The sequence below is a fragment of the Meles meles genome, chromosome 13 (assembly GCF_922984935.1).
Source record: "Meles meles chromosome 13, mMelMel3.1 paternal haplotype, whole genome shotgun sequence".
NCBI classification, from domain to species: Eukaryota; Metazoa; Chordata; class Mammalia; order Carnivora; family Mustelidae; genus Meles; species Meles meles.
The window spans coordinates 55,106,272-55,126,919 of NC_060078.1; the positions used below are offsets into that span (position 1 = coordinate 55,106,272).

The 20,648-nt window shown below is 47.8% G+C and overlaps 1 protein-coding gene across 1 annotated transcript in view; it reads right to left on the minus strand.

Annotated features, from left to right (window-relative positions):
- PDLIM1 (PDZ and LIM domain 1) overlaps nt 1–20,648 on the minus strand; it is a 46,170-nt gene that overhangs the window by 20,258 nt on the left and 5,264 nt on the right. The window contains exons 2-4 of the mRNA XM_046026921.1: nt 8,930–9,081; nt 6,516–6,600; nt 2,227–2,426 (exon numbers count right to left, since the gene is read on the minus strand). Of these exons, the coding sequence (XP_045882877.1) occupies nt 2,227–2,426; nt 6,516–6,600; nt 8,930–9,081 (437 nt within the window). The remainder of the gene's footprint in view (nt 1–2,226; nt 2,427–6,515; nt 6,601–8,929; nt 9,082–20,648) is intronic.

Sequence of the window (20,648 nt, forward strand, 5' to 3'; positions counted from 1 at the left end):
CTGAAGGTCTGCGACAGGAGGGGACAGAGGCTGGAGGAAAGGCTTGCACATGTCCCGACAGTTTCAGACTTAATTGTTTCAGGAAGAGGGGAGCAGGTGGGGAGCATAAGAAAAGAAAGAAGACATTAATGAAGGAAAAACCACCAAAGCCAAACTAAAAATTCTCCCCCGGCACATTATTTCTCCCAATGCATAGCAGTTCTTTCAATCAAGGATGTGTCATTTCCTGGGTTATTAAATCCAGATCATGGAACATTCCACTCGGGGACAGTAAAAGAGGGTCATGTTCTCAGCCTCCCCCATCACGAAAGAAGCAAAGAACAGGGATCATGGCCATTGGCGTTTTGGCCGCTCGGCTCCCCACGGGACTGTCCATGGAAAGCCTGGGGGGCCCAGCACGACAAGCTTTCTCAGGTTCCCCCACAAACCCCCGCAGTCACCTGGAAGACTAGCATCACCCCAAGCCACTCAGCCCCTGCAAGAATCATAATCTGGGGAAGCAGCAGCATGAGTAGTCACCTTGTCTCGGTTACTACAATAAATGTCAGTGACCTTGAACGTCTTGTAACAAAGCCAAAGTTACTCAGCAAAACGTCTCTCCTTCTAGGCTCTAAGGAACTTAAAGGAAATTGCAGAGCCTTTCAGCTGGGCCCAGGGACCTGCATACAGTGGGTGCCCAATAACGTCCATCTCCCTTTTCCGGGGAGAGGGCGACAGCTATCTGCATGGTCTGCTGAAGGAGCCCTTGGGAGGGACAGCACTTTCCACACATTTAAGTTGTCTGGAACCTCCCGTGCCTTAACCTCTCCCAACCTGCATGTGAAGCAACGGGTGTGCAATTTACTCACCGGAAGAGCTGGGCCGATTCTTGTTAAAGTAAGAAACTGAACAGCAAACAGGCTTCAGAGCGAACACAAGCACTGAGGATTCCAAGTGGAAAGATGCTCGGAGATCAGACGAGATTTGGACCACGTGGTATTGTCCAATCAATGTGACTCTGACCAACGTTTAAAAACCAGGTTTCAGGTTTTTAAAAAAGGGTTTCTGGTTTCCATGTCAGTGAAATTAACCAGCCGAAATTAATAAATCAGCAGGGCTGCCTGGAGCCACTCTGGGCCTGTGGCTGTGCAGCTGCCCACAGGCCACTCTGCTCCCCCTTGTCTGCACTCCGAGCTCTGTCCTGATCTTCCCGACCACCTTTGGGCATGTGAGGGGGCAACGCACGACCTAGTCCCTCATCTTTTCATCCCAGGGAACTGGTCCCACCTCCTATTCTCCTTTCTCAAATCCAGTTCCTTTGCTGTGGGCTGTGTTAGCCCCAGTGTTTCTGGATTCATCTTTGAAGAGTCCGGGAATAGGGTGCCTGGGTGGCTCAGTCGGTTAAGCATTCGATCTCAGCTCAGGTCTGGACTCAGGGTTGTGAGTTCAAGCCCCGCGTTGGGCTCCACGCTGGGCACAAAGCCTACTTAAAAAAAAAACAAACCAACCAACCAACAAATATGGGACAGAGCAGACACTGGGCCCCCTCTGCTAGGAAGCCAGACGATACTTCGGATAAAGACTTAGAGGCAACTGCGGCCAAATGGCTGGTGACAGGAGGGGTCAGGCCTCCCTAGCCCTGAGAAAGATACTTCCTTAGACCTCTCTACCCGGTCCGCCTGCAGCCCCCTCACCCCACCTCTGTCAGAACCTGTTCCGACAGACACACATTCAGCTCCTCACAAACTTCTCTTCTATTATTTCCCCTGGGGGAAGAGCAGCAAACACTCATTCGCAAAAACTCATCATGAAGTCCACGTCCCTTGCTCAGGTCAGATGGTGAACACAAGGAGGAGCCCCAAACTACAAATCCGAAAGAATGCCTCAGGAATCTGTAGGGCTGCCAGAGAAGGAAGGTGACCACTGAGAAGATGACGATGACCCGAGAAATCCAGGAAAGAAGGAAATAGGTCTCGGGGACTAACTGATTCGTTTGTGCCAGGCGGAGTTCTAGGCATTTTACACATGACTTCTTATGTGCCAACAACCCTACAAGGCAGGGGGTATTTGCCCCTTTCTAGAGATAAGGAAAATGAAGGCAGAAAGCACAGTGCTGGGGGAGACATTTTCCTCTCTGGGCTGGAGAAGGCTCCACCTCCCTCCACCTGCTGTGGACCATGAACCTAGTCCTGCTGGGAAGGGCCTTTTCCAGGACTGGCCTGTAGGGGGAATTTCAAGGCTACTTACGCTCTGCCGTTCGTCTCCTGCCCGCTGGCTGCTGTCTTGGACTCCAAAGCGTTGTTGAAGTTGGTTATGTTTTCAGAGGAATAGAGGCCAGCCGGGTTGTTGTACTGGTTTGTGATGACCCTGGGGGCAGAGCTAGAGGCCGGTGAGGCAGTGAAGGGCACGGCACTCCGGTTGTGGGCACTCCCTATGTGCAGGACCTCCTGTAGGCAGAGTTCAGAGCAGAAATCAGGGGGCGCTCAGTGCACACCGCTCGAGGGGCAGTGCAGGCTGAGCTCCAGAAAGGAAGCTCCGGGGGCCCTGGGTCCACACCAGCCTTCATGGGAAGGGCCCTGACACGCCCACTAGACACACAGGCAATGAGCAGGGAAGCCTTAAGATGGGCGAGGGTGAGGCTTCGCACACCAGCAACGCCTTCTCGTTCTTCCCTGAGGTCCAGTCAGGCCTGATCTGCTGCTGGCGCCCCTGGGCACAACACACCTACATGTCTTGGACCATCAGGATCCAAGCTGGGGCTGATACACCCTTGCAGGGCACATTCCAGAGGGATTAGGGTACAAGGAGGAGAAGAACACAAGTCACTCGGTCCGTGTGTGGCAGGAGATGATAAAAGGTGGAGACAAATCCCCTAGGATCCAGGGGGTTACACCAGCAAGATAAGAAGCTGTGGGGCCACTGGGCGAAGCACTGCTGAGGAGGCCGGGGTGGCCCAGTGCTCGGTCAGGAAGGGGTAAAGGGAGCAGGGGATCTGAAGTTTCTTGCAGGAGGCCAAGCTCACCAAACGGAAGGCTGGGAGCTACCTGCTAGAGGGGCGTGCCCAGGAGTCCCTCCTTCTGTAACTTGAGACAGCGCCCCCGGCACCCCCTCCCTGCACCTCCAGGAGCCTGGATAATTCCTACAGGGACAACAGCTCAGAGCTTCTTTACAAACACACCCCCACCTCCACGCCCAACAGCCTGACACTTTTTAAACGAACATTCCTGTTCTTAAAAATCATGGCTTTTCCCGACAACACAATTAGAAAGGTGCTTTCTGCACAAACATTCTGGACCCGGCCCACAGCACGGCCTCTGTAGCGACTACACTCGACCTGCACCCTATTTTCTGTGTTCCCCAAGACAGGACTTTCCTGAACCAGGGCCTCTTTCTTCACACCCAGGCCCAGAACAACTGGCCCTAAAAGAGTTCTTTTGGGGGAACTTCTTGTTCTTCCTCCCCACCCCCCGCCCCGCTCTTTGTCACCCAAACTTCAAGTCTTTCACGCTTTCTTAGAAAACATGACAATGAAAAGTAACACCTTCATTCACTGTGTATGGATCTAAATAAAAGTCAAGGAAATATTTTTTTTTCAAGGAAATATTTTTATGACTGCGATTTCTTTTTCACTATTCAGACAGGCTTCCTTTTCAGACAAGCTGCAACTGGTGAGGTTTTAAAGTAGAAATTACAGTGAGTCCACTTCGTCCACGTTGGACAAAAGCAAAGTACACAGAGATCACGCCCCAAAAAGGGGAAGTACCATCAGTTAAGAAAATAACCTTAGCAGCAACCAAAACATGGTTAAGTAAATTTTATGGCACAGCTACCAGGAGGAACAGTACGCAGTCACTCGCAGCAGGGCACCTGCAAATCTGTGGTGGTGGTGGGCGGGACTTTGGCGCAGCCTGCCCTCTCCTCAGCAATTCCTCAGAGCAACACAGGATGCCCAGCACCAAGAAGATTCCTAGTTTTCTGTCTTGGCTCAATTTTCCCATCACTTCCTGTTTGGCCCTGGGCTAGCTGGAGCTCTCGGAGCCCACGTCTCATCTTTACAGTGGAGTCGACAGAGCCTTCTCTCACACGGGCTTGGTGTGACATGTGAGTGTGGCAACCACCGAGACAGGCAAACGGACATCCAACCAGCTCCCGCCCCTTCTCCCTTCCCAGAAACACATTTCCAGTGAGAATAGAAGACAAGAGAAAATTATTCCGGTTGGAAATTCTGATTTTTCTCTTTATAGAGAATCTGCTGAGAATGTATCTGTTTTGTACATAAAAGGAATCTCTCTAACCCCATGTGAATACTGGTCTTTCCAGAAGTCAGGCGGTTAATTCAGGGCCTGCCTTTTGGAAGGGATGATGTAATTGTTTGGGCTTTGTATTTATCAGTCTCCAAGGAAACTCAATAATGAGGAAATATAAACTAGGTGTGTAACTACTCTGACCTCAGATAAGCTGGGGTGGTGGTTGGCATTACATGAACTAACAGATCTTTTAATTATAGATGAACTCTGCTCTTACTCATTCCTTTATTTTAGAATGACTGGAAGTGGAAGGTTTTGGAAAAAGGAGAGTGGGAAGTTTTTCCATAGGAACAAAGAATTACTGGAATCAAAAGAAAAATATACTCAAGTCGGATGTTAAAATATTTGTAAAGAATTTTTTAAATTCTTTTTTTAAGGAAGAGAACTACCTTCAAAATATTAACAGAGGGACCAGATTATAGGTTTACAATGAAAACTCAAGACAGAAAAATATGTAAGTGAAACATTAAGTATTAACCTTATTTGTGTGAAAGTAAGATTTTAGGGAGACCAAATCGAAACAAAATCACTCCTTAGGTATTGTAAAATATATGAAAGCTTAACACCTTGAAACTTAACATTTATAGTAAATTCAGCAAAGTGGCTAAGAATTTCTCGGGAAGTTGGAGTTAACAGTGGCATGTTTAAAATTAGTTTGCATGGGGCGCCTGGCCGGCTTAGTCGGAAGAGCCCGTGACTCTTGATCTCGGGGTTAGGAGTTCAAGCCCCATGCTGGGTGTAGAGCTTACTTAAATAAGCTTTTAAAAAATAACGAAAAAATGGAATTGGTTTGCACAACCACTGGTTTACAGACTGAGTGCTATTCTAGACCAGCTTTCCTTACAGGTGCTATACAGAATAACATGTTCGTGCCTGTTTTGAAATGCCAGATACAAAATGGTCCATAAATGCAACTCTTAGGATTTCTGAGTATGATTTTTATTATGTTAATGAAAAAATGTTATGTGACTATATCTCAGAAATTTTCATGGATACCTTTGAGAAAATATGACTTGTAAACAACCACTCAATTTATGCACACAACACACTTCATGAGTGTTTTTTTCCTCCTTTTTTTAATAAGTTCATTTTCACAGAAGTTTCTCTCATGTATAAAGTATAGCTAGCTATATGTTACCTATATGATTCACTGTAAGAAATCAGTCATGTCCCAAATTTAGAAAAAAAAAGTTGAAGTTCAAATCTTCAGTTGGGGTTAAATATATAACAATCACAAACCAGTCTAAGAGAAGTTTTCAAAAGCCATTATCAATTAACTGTTTTTTTAAGATTTTTTAAATTTTTAAGTAACCTCTATACCCCACATGGGGCTTGAACTCATAACCCCGACAAGCGTTGTGTGGCCCACTGACTCAGTCAGGCCCCCCTATTTATTAACTTATTAATAATAATTCATTAATGTATCCAAGACACATACTTTGTAAAAAGGCGCAGGCCATGCACAAGGAATTTCACAAAAATGTTCTAAACAGGCTAAAGTTTTTTCCCCTTATTTCAAAAGAGCACCCATTCGTGGTCGATAACTTAAGAGAGGCAATTAAGGAAGACAGAAAGAAAATCACTTTTAATCTAACTACTAAGGGACTTGTTTACAAATGCGGGGTCTTCAGAGAGTCTGCTGTCCTCAGAGACTGTTTGGCTGGCAGACTGTACGCTGACGGCCCGACACGGTCTCAGTCTGCACTGCCACTTTATTTTGTGACTTGGGGGTCTCACCAGAAGTCTCCCTTCTACAGAAATGAGAGAGTCCCACCAGGAGGCTCATGGAGACCAGAGAGTGGGGTCCAGGGAGGGGAGGCGGGGTAACCAGCACGCTCTCGCCTCTTGGCTTCAGGCCTCAGGACCCAACGCTTGTTCTCTCCCTGGTTTGACTGGCCCGGATCTGAAATGCGTGGTGAGCTAAGCCAGCTCCTGGATGTCGCCATGGTCCAACCATCATCCTATTCTGCGCAGGAAGGCGTCCTCCCGCTTCCTGTATCACTTCCTATGCTCTCCCGCTCCGTGTCCCTGCCCTGGGGCTTTCCAGCTCTGTCCTCCGGGAGCTCCCTTACGGGAAGAAGTGAACAGGAGCCAGGTCCCCGCGGTGTCAGCGGCGGGCTCTCCTGGCCTCGGCCCACGCCTCCAGGGCCAGAGAAACGGGGATGTGTGAAGCCGTGTCGAAGGCAGAGAAGGCAGGAGCAGCAGCGGCCATGGTGAAAGAGTACTTACTTGGGGTTCAGAGGCCAAATTCATCTTGTATGGATGACGCTTCCCTTCCTCGGTCACCAGGGGGGACCAGATCTTTTGTTCAGATCTGCAACAGATGGACAAAACTATTGTTTCATTCATGCTAAATAATATACGCTAAAATCCAGAAAATGCCCCTTCTTGCCTGACTTCTGGCCTCTGAAGTCTGACTCTGGCCTCTGAAGTCTGACTCTGCCACCTGCCTTCCCCTCTGTTTGCCAATCGGATGACATCGTGTCTGATGGCGGCCACACTCCGCCCCCAGGGGCTTCCCATGCGGCTCAAACCTCTTCCGGCCTCAACCTCTCTCACTACTGTGTCACGGCCCCCGGCACACCAGCCTCCTCCCTGCTCCACGCTCCCAAGAAGCCTCGTGCTGGACCACCTCGGTCAGGACAGACCGAGCTTCTCCTCTCCCGCTCGCAGTGTGCTTGAGCCAGGACAGGTTAGCAACTTGTTATTCGTAGGCACGGCTGGCCCAGATAAAAGGGCTGCCTCCCTTCTTGAGGATGCAGAGGATTTCTCTGTACTGATCATACAGCAACAACCTGTCTCGTCCCACTTCCACTAGTGAAATTTTTTTCTCTCCAAGAGCGAGAGAATGTTTTTGCCAATCCTGCACGGTCAGAGAGTTAAGCACGGGGCCAGAGAGATACAGGACACACCTGTTGAGTTCACTGGCAAATGAATAAAAAAAAGAATGAATGAATGAATGAATGAATGTCTTTGAAGAGATTTGGACTGGGGTGCCTGGGTGGCTCAGTGGGTTAAGCCTCTACCTTTGGCTCAGGTCATGATCTCAGGGTCCTGCGATCGAGCCCCGCATCAGGCTCTCTGCTCAGCAGGGAGCCTGCTTCCCCCGCACCCCCGCCCCTGCCTGTCTCTCTGCCTACTTGTGATCTCTCTCTGTGTCAAATAAATAAATAATATTAAAAAAAAAAAAAAGAAAAGGTTTGGACTGAGATAGAAATGGAGATGAGAATGAGGGACAAATGAGCTTTTGAGGGGATAGAAAAAGAAAGAGTGGGGTGCCTGGCTGGCTCAGTAGGTAGAGCATGTTGACTCTTGATCTCAGGGTCATGAGTTCAAGTCCCATGAGTTCAAGTCTCAAGTAGAGTCTACTTGAAAAAAATTAAAAACAAAGGTGCACCTCCTATGAGGCCAGGGCTCAGAAGTATACACAATATTTGGAACTCCTCCCCCACACTTGGCCCTCCCACCAGTCCTATGGCACAAGGCAGACAAAGTAATAAACCTAGTTCATAGGTGAGAACTGGAGCAAAGGGTTCATGATGACGAGCAGTGGAACCTAAAGTTAAGGCATTAAACAGCAGGTTAGCAGAAGAACAGAATGAAGAATGCGAACTTTTTAAAAAAAGATTTTATTTATTTGACAGAGAGAGAGAGAGCACAAGCAGAGGGAACAGCAGAGGGAGGGGGAGAAGCAGGTTCCCTGCTGAGCAGAGAGCCCGACTCGGGGCTCCATCCCATAACCCTGGGATCATGACCGGAGCCAAAAGCAGTCGCTTAACCGATGAGCCACCCAGGTGCCCTGAAGAATGTGAACTTGATCCAACAGGAAGGAGGGAGCTCGCAAAGGTTAAACCAAAGCTCTCCTAAAATCATGTCCCTGTGCTGCCCCTCCCAAGACTAAACGGAAGCAGGATGGGAATTCTACCCCAGTTAAGCTCCCAGTGCCCTCTCCTCACACGGCAATCTTTGAGAACATTAGGTCTCCCTTCCTGTGGTGCACTTCAGCTCACGTGCAGCATTCTGGTTAAGGTGCTACTTCGCCCTCCTGGGGCCTACCCCCTGCTCGCGGTGGTGTGGTACGAGCGGCAGCCTCGTACATTGTCAGTGGTTTCCAGGAAAAAACCTTCATCTCGGGGCGCCTGGGTGGCTCAGTGGGTTAAGCCTCTGCCTTCGGCTCAGGTCATGATCTCAGGGTCCCGGGATCGAGCCCCGCATCGGGCTCTCTGCTCCACAGGGAGCCTGCTTCCTCCTCTCTCTCTGCCTGCCTCTCTGCCTAGTTGTGATTTCTCTGTCAAATAAATAAAATATTTAAAAACAAACATACAAACAAACAAAAACCTTCATTTCATTTTACCTGACAATACTTCACTGATTTTACTTCCTCAAAGTTTTGGTTGGTCATGTTGGAGCAAGTGAAAATGCGGAGCTCCTAGAGAAAGACGCCCACACTCTAAGCAGCACCAGGAAAATTCGAGAGAAAAACGAACAACCTGGGGAAATCCCAATCCTATAGACCTGCCAGCCTGGGCCTGTCCGCAGCACACGTGGCGCGGAGCTGGGGCTCAAGGTGTCTGAGGCTGGCGAGGCCGACCTGCTCACACGCTGCCCTCCCGTCGAGGACTGAGCGTTTCCATGGGCCTTACCTGGTGACTGTGAGAGTCATGTTGTCTGTGCAGCCCTTGATTTTGTTCTGAGCTTCCAAGTGCGTCATGCTGCTGGTATTTTCCCCATCGATGGCTGTGATCACATCTCCGATGCATAAGTTAGCTATCGCAGCCTTGCTTCCGGGAGTGACCTGGGAAGAAGGAAGAGTAGGTCAATGACCCTTTGTCTCCAGGGAAGCCACTGAGTAAGTTACCACTGGGGGAAGTAGTCACTGATAAGGACCAGAGCATCTGAAGAGGAAAAAGGGCAGAAATCGTAAGTTTCAATAATAACAATCCTTACTATTTCCATAACACATGATGGGTCACAGAGTCCTTTCCTATACACCATGTCATTGGGTCCTTACAACAACCTTCTACGAAAGGACACATATCAGTCAGTCCCTATTTTAGAGACCAGGACACCGAGGCTGAAGAAGATCTGCGATTTACCTGGGATCCCCCAACTGGAGTATCACTACATTACCAGCAATCCAACTAGGATATTTAAGGAGCCAGAACCCAACCCTGAAGCCAGACCCAATGTTCTTCCCACAGAACCTTATTGCTTCCTTAAAATAAATTACCAAGTACATTAAAAACACACACACGTGGAGAACATTACATACAGCAACAGCCTCTTTCTATAAAAATCTTATTATGAAGCACAGAAAAAATGGGAACACTGCACATAAAACCGTTCACAGTTATACATTTCCATAATGTTTCCATTTTTTACAACGATCTTGAATTACTCTTGTAATCAAAAAAAGGAATAAAGGGGCACTTGGGTGGCTCAGTCAGCTGAGCATCTGACTCCTGATTTCAGCTCGGGTCTTGACCTCAGGGTCGTGAGTTCAAGCCCCGTGTTGGGCTCCACACTGGGCATAGAGCCTACTTTTTAAAAAAAAAAAAAGGCAGTAAAGAATATTTTTCAATACAGTAGTGTGGCTCACACGGGTCCATCTCCTCCTGCCCGGGGAAGTTGACTATGGCTAGGATCATCCCCTATAGGTGGCTTGTTTCCTGCAGGTTGAATCTTCTGAATTAGCGGTTCCAAATTTATGAGCCACCAATGCTTGGGGAAAGCCAGTCAGTTACTGCAGTGGGCTGTCAAATTCACCTGCCTGCTGGGCCTTACATGCACGTGGGAAAATACCATGCTCCACACGCAGACGTACAGCTATTTTTCAAGCGAACGACAGAGGCTGTTGCAATGATTAAAAGCACAAACGCATTCCATAGCTGTAACAACTACAGAGTAATTTTTTGCTACTAGGTATTTTCTAAACCAAGTAATACTAAAAACACTACTATCGTCCCAGTGTTGGTCCGTGACTCTGATATTCAAAGACCTTCCCTAATGGGACTGCAAGCACCCCCCACCCCCGCAAGAGCAGAATGGTGGTGACACAGAGTCCCAGTGCTCACAGGGTCCTGACCCCTGTCCCTTGGAACCAAGTGGGGGAGATCCTCTGAACATCTGGGGTCTCCACAAAGCTGAACCAGGGTTCAGAAGCCCCTTGAGGCACCAGGCTAGATAGAACACAAGGTTTATGCCCTCAGCCTCCATATCTCATGCCGTTTTCAGCAGCCATGCTTTCTAATCAGCCCTCTCCAATCTGAAAATCTGTCTGCCCTTTGCACTGTGGTATCCCCAGTGTCTGGCCCCTTCTGAGGCGGCCGGTGTGAGGCTGCTGTCATGGTCCATCCCCTTATCACCTCCGTGACCCCATAAAGCAAGCGGTGGATGGCTTGATCCTTTGGGTCCCTTTTGGCTCAGACGTGCTAGGACTTTATCAGACAAAACTCTTCTGGAATGTAGCAGGAAGTGGAAGCCAGTGCAGAGATCCTGACCTCTTAACCTTCCTTTCTGGCTTTCCCATCATTTGTTTACCAGAGATCTGTCTTTGCAAAAGCCCCTGGGGCGCCTGGCTGGCTCAGCTGGTGCAGCACGCAACTCTAGATCTTGGGGTTGTGGTCTCGGAGTTGTGAGTTCGAGCCCCAAATGGGGTGTAGAGATTGCTTAAAATCTTCAAAGGGGCGCCTGAGTGGCTCAGTTGGTTAAGCGACTGCCTTCAGCTCAGGTCATGATGCCAGGGTCCTGGGATCGAGCCCGGCATCAGACTCCCTGCTCAGTGGGAAGCCTGCTTCTCCCTCTCCCTCTGCTGCTCCCCCACTTGTGTTCTCTGTCAAATAAATAAATAAAATCTTAAAATACACACGCATGGGGTGCCTGGGTGGCTCAGTGGGTTAAGGCCTCTGCCTTCGGCTCAGGTCATGATCTCAGGGTCCTGGGATAGAGCCCCGCATCGGGCTCTCTGCTCAGCAGGGAGCCTGCTTCCTCCTCTCTCTCTATGCCTGCTTCTCTGCCCACTTGCGATCTCTGTCTGTCAAATAAATAAATAAAATCTTAAAAAAAAAAAAAAAAGGTCCTAAGAAGGGGTGCCAGGATGGCTCAGTCATAAAGCATCTGCCTTCGGCTCAGGTCATGATCTCAGGGTGCTGGGTCCGGCATCAGACTCCCCCCTGCTCAGCGGGAAGTCTGCTTCTCCCTCTCCCTCTCTCTCCCTCTATGCTTTCTCCCTCTCTCATTCTCCCTCGAACGAATAAAATATTTAGAAAATAAAAACATAAATAAGTAAATAAATAAGGTCCTAAGTGGGGTGCCTGGCTAGGTCAGTTGGTAGCCATGCAACTCCTGATCTCGGGGTCATGAGTTCAAGCCCTGTGTTTGGCATAGAGTTTTACTTTAAAAAGAAAAAAGAAAGAAAAGAAAAAAAAAAAAAAAAAAGACCCTAAGCATTACTGTTTGGGATTGGCAATAATTCTGTTGGCAAATTCTATCTCTGGAGAGGGCAGCCTGATGGAACCGATCTATCATGGAATCTAGCAGTGTTAAATCTATTAGTGTGAAATCTAATAGCCTTAAAGAGTCCCCTTAGAGTAAAATCCAAAATCACTAAGAAGAAAGACTGTGTTTCCTTCCTCACCCTCATCAGGCCACCACCCCCACCACCACCACCGTCCCCCACACCCAGATGAGCTCTAGCTCCAGGGCCTTCCTTGGTTCTTTCCCACCACAGGGCCTTAGCAACTCCTGTAACCTCTACTCTGATTAACTCTGTCTCTTCCTTCAGGTCACACTTAAATGACCACTCTGAGAGAGGCCTTCCCTGACTGACCAATCTAAGGTAGACAGACCCCTGCCTTCCTTTTAACACACTGTTCTTTTTCAAGACACTTGTCACATTAGGTCTGTGAATCTATTTTGTGGGTTTATTTATTTACTGTCTGAGAGCCCACTAAACAGGAAGGTGTGAGGGGGGCAGGATTTTGTCTTCCCTTTGCACTGTGGTATCCCCAGTGCCTGGCACATAGTAGGTGCTCAATAAATATTTGTCCAACAAATGACTGAGTCTGAAGTATCTAGCGTTGTGAAATACATAATCACGTTGCTTCGTTCTACCCGTTCAGAAATGACGATTTCAAAAGGAATCAAATGATCATTTCTAACATCACTACCCTGGAACGTGACCACCCACAAAACGAAAACGATGAGACAAGGGTGGAGTACGGAGCGAAAAGCTTGAGAAAATAGAAACAGAAGTTTCTTCTCCTTTCATATGCTCTGCTGCTAAGAACTCTGGAATTTCCAGCATTGGTTCAAACTGTCTTGTGGGAGAGGCATTTCTGTTAAGCACATCCTGGCATGTCCTGGACAAGCCAGAACCAGCCTTAAGAGTCCCAAGCCTAAGTAACCAAGACCTGACCATCCCAATTTTTGGTCTGATTTTTTTTTTTTTTAAAGCCAAACTGATGGGAAGCCAAAGGAAATCTCAGAAGGTTACAAGACAATATGGTCAGCTGGGACTCGGATAGAATCACACAGAAACAGATTAAGTTCACATTCTCTGAGCCACATACTTTTGGGGAAAAAAAAAAGTGGGGAGAATTTAAATAAGACTAAAGCCCTTTCCCATACAATCTCCTATTTGACGACCTCACCACCAACATACATGGTAATTTCAAAGATGAGGAAACTGAGATTCAGAGAAGCTGTGACTGATTCAAGTTCTCACAGCTAAAGGCTTGAGGCTGAACTTGAAACCATACCCGCTCATTCCAAACCCCATTCCCTTGCTGGTTACCAAGAGGTCACAAGCAGATGCTCCCAACCTAACTGCGAGAGCCAAAGAGAAATCCAGATCTAAGGCAACCCCCAGGCCTCCTCCACTGTGGCCTTCGGCCCAAGGGACTCTACCACCAGCCCCGCCACCTGCCGTGTGGCTGTCTCCCCCCACAGGACAATCATCTCAACTGCTCTGCACTGGGCAAGGCCCAGCAACCCCGCCCTTAAAAAAAAAAAAAAAAAAACAGATCCGAAAACGGCCCTGGAAGGGACCTCAGGGAGAAGACCCCCATTTTTCCAACACAGTTCGTCCCCATCCTGAATGGGGCCTCCAATCCCCATGACACACCGTTCACCATAATCATCTTCGTAATCACAGCCACCAGTTACTAAGCTCCTCTAACGGGCGGGCACAGTGTAAGTATTTGGCGAGGCTTCCCTTACTCGTCCTCGAGCAGTGCAAGAGATGACATGCATCGTTACAGAGGAGGGGGTGAAGGAGCAGGGTCAAAACCGTTTGCAGGAGGCCACACAGCTGGTGGGCTCCGGAGCCCATCCATGTAACCCAGTATCCTGCACTGTCTCTGCTCATTTCCTGCCGATCATCAAATTCCATTAGAACCAGCTCATAACGGAGTCAGCTTCAATATATGAAAAAGAAATCCCGTACGCTCCTCCAAAGAAACAATCCATTAGCTCAATGGACATCCTCAAAAACCCACTTCCGGCTTTCTTCCCCAGAGACCACACAACACAGCCCTTGCTCCATGAGAACAAATGGAGTTAGGCGCAACGATCTCCAGTAATGAACAACCTGCCATTTTCTGCACCATTCACACACGTCTCTCTCGCCCTCCGGCCCTCCCAAGGCACACACTTTGCTCAGAGGCCAGCCAGTAAAACCACCCTATCCTGCAAGGTCCTAATGCAGCTTTATGGCCTCGCTGCCAGACTCCTGAGAGCACAAGAAGGTTTCTGCAGGGTTTGATTTCACTTCTAAATGGTGCAGAACAGGATGATGATGTAGCTTTCCCATTTTCTTCAATTTACAGCTAAATAACTAAATACGGCTGTTAGAACCGAGCACACGGCCTGCCCACTGGCTCCTCTGTGATGACGGCAGGTTTCTGTTTTCTCCCTCCTCTGTTCCCATTTTCTCTTTCTCCTTCATTCATTCATCAGTCATTCCTTAAGTGCATCCTGAAAGAGAGTGCGGCTTCTGAAGGCCAGGGTTCGAGTCCTGTCTCTGCCTCCTGTGACCTAAGTGTGCTTGGGCAGGACACATCCCCTCTTCTCACCTAGGAACCAGGAGGGAAAACAGTCCTGACATCAGAAGGCTATTACAAGGATTACATGAAATGGTTCATGCAGAGCACACCGTCAACCTCTAGAAATATGAGCCACTGTTTACAGATTCTGGGAACCACACAAGGCACTGGGATACAGGCCTGGAAAGGATAGTGCCCACCATGGAGGCGCTCACAGTCTGCTGGGGAAGACAGGCACATACCACAGCTGGTGAGTGCTGGACTAGCTGGGAAGCAAGAGGAATGGGAGCCTAAAGATGGAATCAGGGAAGACTCCTAAGAGGAGGTGTTGCTTAAAACTATGTAAGGGCGGGGCGCCTGGGTGGCTCAGTGGGTTAAGCCGCTGCCTTCGGCTCAGGTCATGATCTCAGGGTCCTGGGATCGAGTCCCACATCGGGCTCTCTGCTTGGCGGCGAGCCTGCTTCCCTCTCTCTCTCTCTCTGCCTGCCTCTCTGTCTATTTGTGATCTCTCTCTGTCAAATAAATAAAATCTTTTTAAAAAAAAAAAAAAAAAAAAACTATGTAAGGGCACTACAGGAGGCAGGAAAGAGCACACCGCATTATAGGAATGGCATGCGGACGGGCATGGATGAAACCTGGGAAGTACAGGGAGAGAAAGGGGATGAGGTTGGAGGTGTACACACAGACTCGGCTGTAAGAACCCTGTTGTTTTCTAAAAAGACTGTACTTTGGGGCGACTGGGTGGCTCAGCTGTTAAGTGTCTGCCTTCGGCTCAGGTCATGATCACAGAGTCCTGGAATCGAATCCCGCATCGGGCTCCCTGCTCCGTAGGAAGCCTGCTTCTCCTTCTCCCACTCGGTCTGCTTGTGTCTCTGTCAGATAAATAAAATCTTTAAAAATAAATAAATAAATAAAAATAAAAATGCTGTACTTTGCAAACGATGGAAAACTTGCCAATATTTACGTGCTAGCAAATTTCACACAAACGCCTACATTCGCAGCTTCTTGTGAAAAATCCAGCAATTCTGGACCTAAACAATCAGCACAGGCTGAGGATCCCCGCCCTCTTAGATAAGACATCAGCTCTCTCTCCATTTGGCACAGCCCCCACTGTGCTCAAGGGCCATGGACACAGGAACGTTGCCCTACCAGTTGCCATCGATCATCAGAAAATGCACAGCTCGGAGCACCTGTGTGGCTCAGTCGTTAAGTGTCTGTCATCATCCCAGGGTCCTGGGATCAAGCCCCATGATGGGCTCCCTGCTCAGCAGGAAGCCTGCTTCTCCCTCTCCCACTCCCGCTGCTTGTGTTCCCTCTCTCACTGTATCTCTCTGTCAAATAAATAAAATTAAAAAAAAAAAACAACAACACCTGAATTATAACCCTTTTGACAGAGAGGGGATTTTCACCAAATATCTGCCCAACAGTTTTAACAGTTTTGATGCAGAGCCTTTCTTCCTTGAGGGGAAAACCATCTCTATTCAGAAGGTACTGTTACCTGTGGACAGGAATACAGGGCAATTTCCTGAACGTCCAGAGAACACTGTTAACCTTGCCCTCTTGGAACTGGCATCCATGCTTCAGGCCAGAAATGGACCCAGCTCACCAGTAACTCAGGAGAACTCTGATATTTGCAAGGATGAGGCAACTGCTCCCAAGCAGGTCAGTCATCAGATCCCCCTGGGCTTTTTGGTTTTGTTTTTTAAAGATTTCTATTTATTTATTTGACACAGAGAGAGAGAGACAGCAAGAGAGGGAATATTAGCAGGGCCAGTGGGAGAGGGAGAAGCAGGCTTCCTGCTGAGCAGAGAGTCCAAGCCTGGGCTGATCCCCGGAATCATTACCTGAGCAGAAGGCAAAGGTTTAACAACTGGGCCACCCAGGCGCCCTCCCCTGGGGTTTTTAAAAATATAAATAGATCTCCACACACCTCAGATCTGCTGAAGAGGTTCTACACAGATCCCAGGAATCTATACATTTTGTAAAGCTTCCCAGAAAATGCTGATGCTCACCAGGTTTGGAAACATCAAGAAGAATGTTGACTACTCCTTTCCCTGAAGCTCTTCCCCTGAATGAAGTTGTAAGGTAAGCAAAAATACTTAGAGTCTAAAATCTTAGCTCCTCCAGAAACAACCTCAAGGGCTTACATTTCTATTAAGAGATGTAGAAGGCCCTTGAAAGAACATCCATTAGAATAGCATTTCTCTATCTCTTACTGAAAGAGAGTGGGGGAAAAAAAAGTGTGTATATACATACACACACACACACATAGAGAGAGAGATGTTGACTAACATCTTTGAAGGGGATATGCAAAATTGCACACTGTAAAAGTAATTTCATTCCAGATGTTAAATCACTCACCATGGTGCTATTTTGCCGTGGCCAGACCCCTGACAACTCAAGGTGGTGTGCATTTACAGAAACCACCTGATTTAAAGGTCCTGCACATCTCTTTCCTTTACTATGTTCCCATTTTTTAAAAAAAATTTATTACGTGTGTTTTTGTATTGAAATACTGTAAATATGTGTGGCAAATCTCCTTAAGTTCTTCTTACAAGTAGGAGAGAGAGCATAAATATTGACGTAATTCAGCATTTATATAAAACTAGGCTGGTCTAAGGTAAGTTGGAATTCAAGTTCAATCTCAATGCCAGGTGTCTTCAGGGTCAACCTCCATTGATTCAGTGGCTGTATCAAAGTAGAGTATAAATTTAGAAGATTCTGAGCTGGGTAACAGAGCAGCACCCACCCCTGCAATAGGCCACTTAGATGTGGAATTTGAACTCTCTTGCGTCAGATTTTTGACTCAATCTGTTTTTTGAAGCTACATTATGTAGCCACAGCAGCTGGATGAGCTTATACAGGTTCACCTGAAAATCGCCAAGAATGTTTCAAAATGTTCTTGGTTCCTCTATATCCATTTAATCAGCGGTGCCCTAATCCAGCTTTGCTTCCCACTCGGTGTAAAGGAAGCTCCTCACACTAAGGGATGGCGGTTCCAAGTGACGCTCTCCTAGTGTGAAAGACCACGCTTCACTTCTTAGGTACGAATATAGTTAAAAATGAATTAAAAAAAAAATACCCCCACTTGTCAAGAAATCACTTAATCTCTCAATCAAGCCCTTAGGAACCCCATGTGTTATTTTTTTATTTTTTTAAGATTTTTAAGGAATCCCTACACCCAACATGGGGCTCAAACTCACAGCCCCAAGATGAAGAGTCACAGGCTTTCCTGACTAGCTAGGCACAACCCCCGCCCCCCGCCATGTGGTTTTTTGTTTTTTTTTTAAAGATTTTATTTATTTATTTGACAGATAGAGATCACAAGTAGGGAGAGAGGCAGGCAGAGAGAGAGAGGAGGAAGCAGGCTCCCTGCCAAGCAGAGAGCTCGACGCGGGGCTCGATCCCAGGACCCTGGGATCATGACCCGAGCGAAAGGCAGAGGCTTTAACCCACTGAGCCACCCAGGCGCCCCCCGCCATGTGTTTTTAAATCACTTCAATAATTACCATCTATAACCCAAAGCCTAATCATTGACTAAACATGTAACCTTGGCCAAGTTGCTCTCTATACCTCAGCTTCTTCACTTATCAAATGAAATTGATGACAGCCTTAACCTCACTAGGTTGCTGGGAAGACTGAGTGACATCATAGGTGCCAAGAATTCAGAACAGTGTCTGGCATGGAATCGGCACTCAACGCACAGATCTCCACCGGGATTTTTTTAACGGCTCCACCACAACCTGATGCCTTCCAGGTGGTGGCTGTAGCGCTAGGCTCTCTCTGTACGTCCTCCTAATCCTCCCCACAACCTTTGAAGACAAGCACTATTACCCCCACCCTACAAGCGAGGCTGCTGACACAGGGCTAAGGAACGGACAAGACTGAGTCGGAACCCAGAGCAGGTGGATTCTGAAACTGCGAGACATCAAGCCGTCTTTTTTTCCTAAGCCTCTTTTTTTTTTCTCAAGATTCGGTATTTTTTATTTATTTGTTTGTTTGACAGAGAGAGAGAGACATCGAGAGAGGGAACACAAGCCAGGGCAGAGGGAGAGGGAGAAGCAGGCTTCCCGTCCAGCAGGGAGCCTTATGCAAGGCTCAATCCCAGGATCCTGGGATCAGCAGCTGCTTAAGGACTGAGCCACCCAGGTGCTCCTCGGGATGCGTTTTAACTCTTGATTTGCTGCAGTACAAAAAAAGGCAAAAAGTACAAAACAATGACATGGTACTTCAGTATTAAAAATGTTACAGGGGCACCTGGATGGCTCAGTGGGTTAAAGCCTCTGCCATCGGCTCAGGTCATGATCCCAGGGTCCTGGCATTGAGCCCCGCATCGGGCTCTCTGCTCAGCAGGAAGCCTGCTTCCCTTCCTCTCTCTGCCTGCCTCTATGCCTACTTGTGATTTCTGTCTGTCAAATAAATAAATATATATATCTTTTTTTAAAAAAAATCTTTTAAAAAAAAGTTACATGAATGGAAAAGAGTCTAAAAAGTTTCAAACTGTTGGCAGTGTTGACCTCTGAGAAGGAGGACTGGGGAACTTCTTGCCCTATGCCTTCCACGTTTTTGTTATTTGATGTTTTTTGTAACAGGCATGAGAATTTTTATGGAAAGTCTTAATTGAAGTACAACATGCACACAGAAAACTGCACAAGATCTAAATCCACGGTGGGAGAACACCCACTAACCCAGCACTCGATGAAGAAACACAACTGAATTTCCAAAGGCCCCTTCTGCCTCCTTCCCTTCTGACCCTGACCTCTAACACATGGGTTAATTTTGCCTGATTAATTTTATACAACTGGAATCCCACTGGAATCCCCTTTACGCCCAGCTTCTTTCTCTCAGCACAGTGTGCGTGTGTCTGTCTCATTCATGTCGTCGTGCACAGCTGCAATTCCTGTTGCTGTCCTGTAGCCCGCACCTACCCTGCCTCCATTTATGCATTCTACTGTTGCTACACACGGAAATCATCTGAGTTTCGGGCTACTATGAATAATGCGGCTCTGGAAACTCTTGACATGCCTTTGGGTGCCTACACGGACATATTTCCATGGAGTATTTAACTAGCACAATTGTTGGTCGTAGCATATGGGTATGTTCAGCTTTAGAAACATGAGTATTTTTTATAATTTGTTTTAAAAAGAAATGGGTATAAATCACTGGGGCACCATCTGAATTTGGTCCATGTGTATGCCTTTCAGATGTCTTTATCTTCCGTAGGTCATACCTAGGTCCTTATTGTCTCATGTGACAGATGAGTAGTCATAGCCATAAAAATCGGGTCCTGAGTCCTTGGTCAAGAACCCGTGCTCCTTCGGGAAATCATCTTTAATGTTTGCGGCACTTACCAAGAAAGCAGTGTACTACATCATGAAAGGGCACGGCAGGCCTCAGTTATGGATGAGCATTGTAGTTGACCCGAGTTAAGTCTAACGGAAGGGTCAACAATCACGCAGGGTGCTAAGTGCCCTACGGAAATTACCTCCTTTTCCCTTCCGCGTTCGTGGGTCCATTTCATTTTGGCCTTGACTTGGCTGCCACTTTCCAGGCCCATCACTGGCTGGACAAGTTGCATCTGTCTATCCCTAGTCATCTTCGTTTGATCCAAAAACTGCACCCAAATCCCCTCTGACCCAAACTGGTAGGCTTCCCTCTAACCCACCAAATCTTCTGCACTTCTGCTCTCCACTGTCCTCGGGGGCATGGAATCCCACAGCAGGACTGTCAATTCTCACAGGTGGGGGATTCTGGCTTTGCAGGGGAAAGGGGGTGGGGAGGCGCTGCTCCCTGGGGTGCTCTGAGCTCCAGGAGCTCGCGGGTGGAGGCCACAAAGCAGCTGGAGTGCCTCCACAGCCAACGCTCATGGGTACAGCGGGCTCTGGGGTGAGGAACCCAAGAGGGTCCCCCCTACCCATCCTATCATCCCTGTACCACCATTAGCACTTCTCGGAGCTGAGCTGTGTGCCACGATCACCACCAATGAAATACTGTCAGTTATGGGTGATCAAGAGGCAGAAGAGAGTGGTTATCTCGGATAACCTGGGATCCAGACTGTCTCACTTCGAATCCCAGCTCTGCAGTTTACTGACCGAGTGTCCTGTGTATCTGTGTCATGGGTTGTGGGGAGCACAGAAGATAACACCAGAGCACATGGAGCCCAGAGTGAGCGTTCAAGAAATGTCAGCTGCTATTAAAGTGGCTATTTTGAAACAGAGATCAAGGCCACGGGCTTTGAAGCCAGGAAGGTCAAATTCTAGCTCCATCACCTGTAAGAAGCAGGCCAAGTACTGAACACTTCCATCCCTGTTTCCCCAAA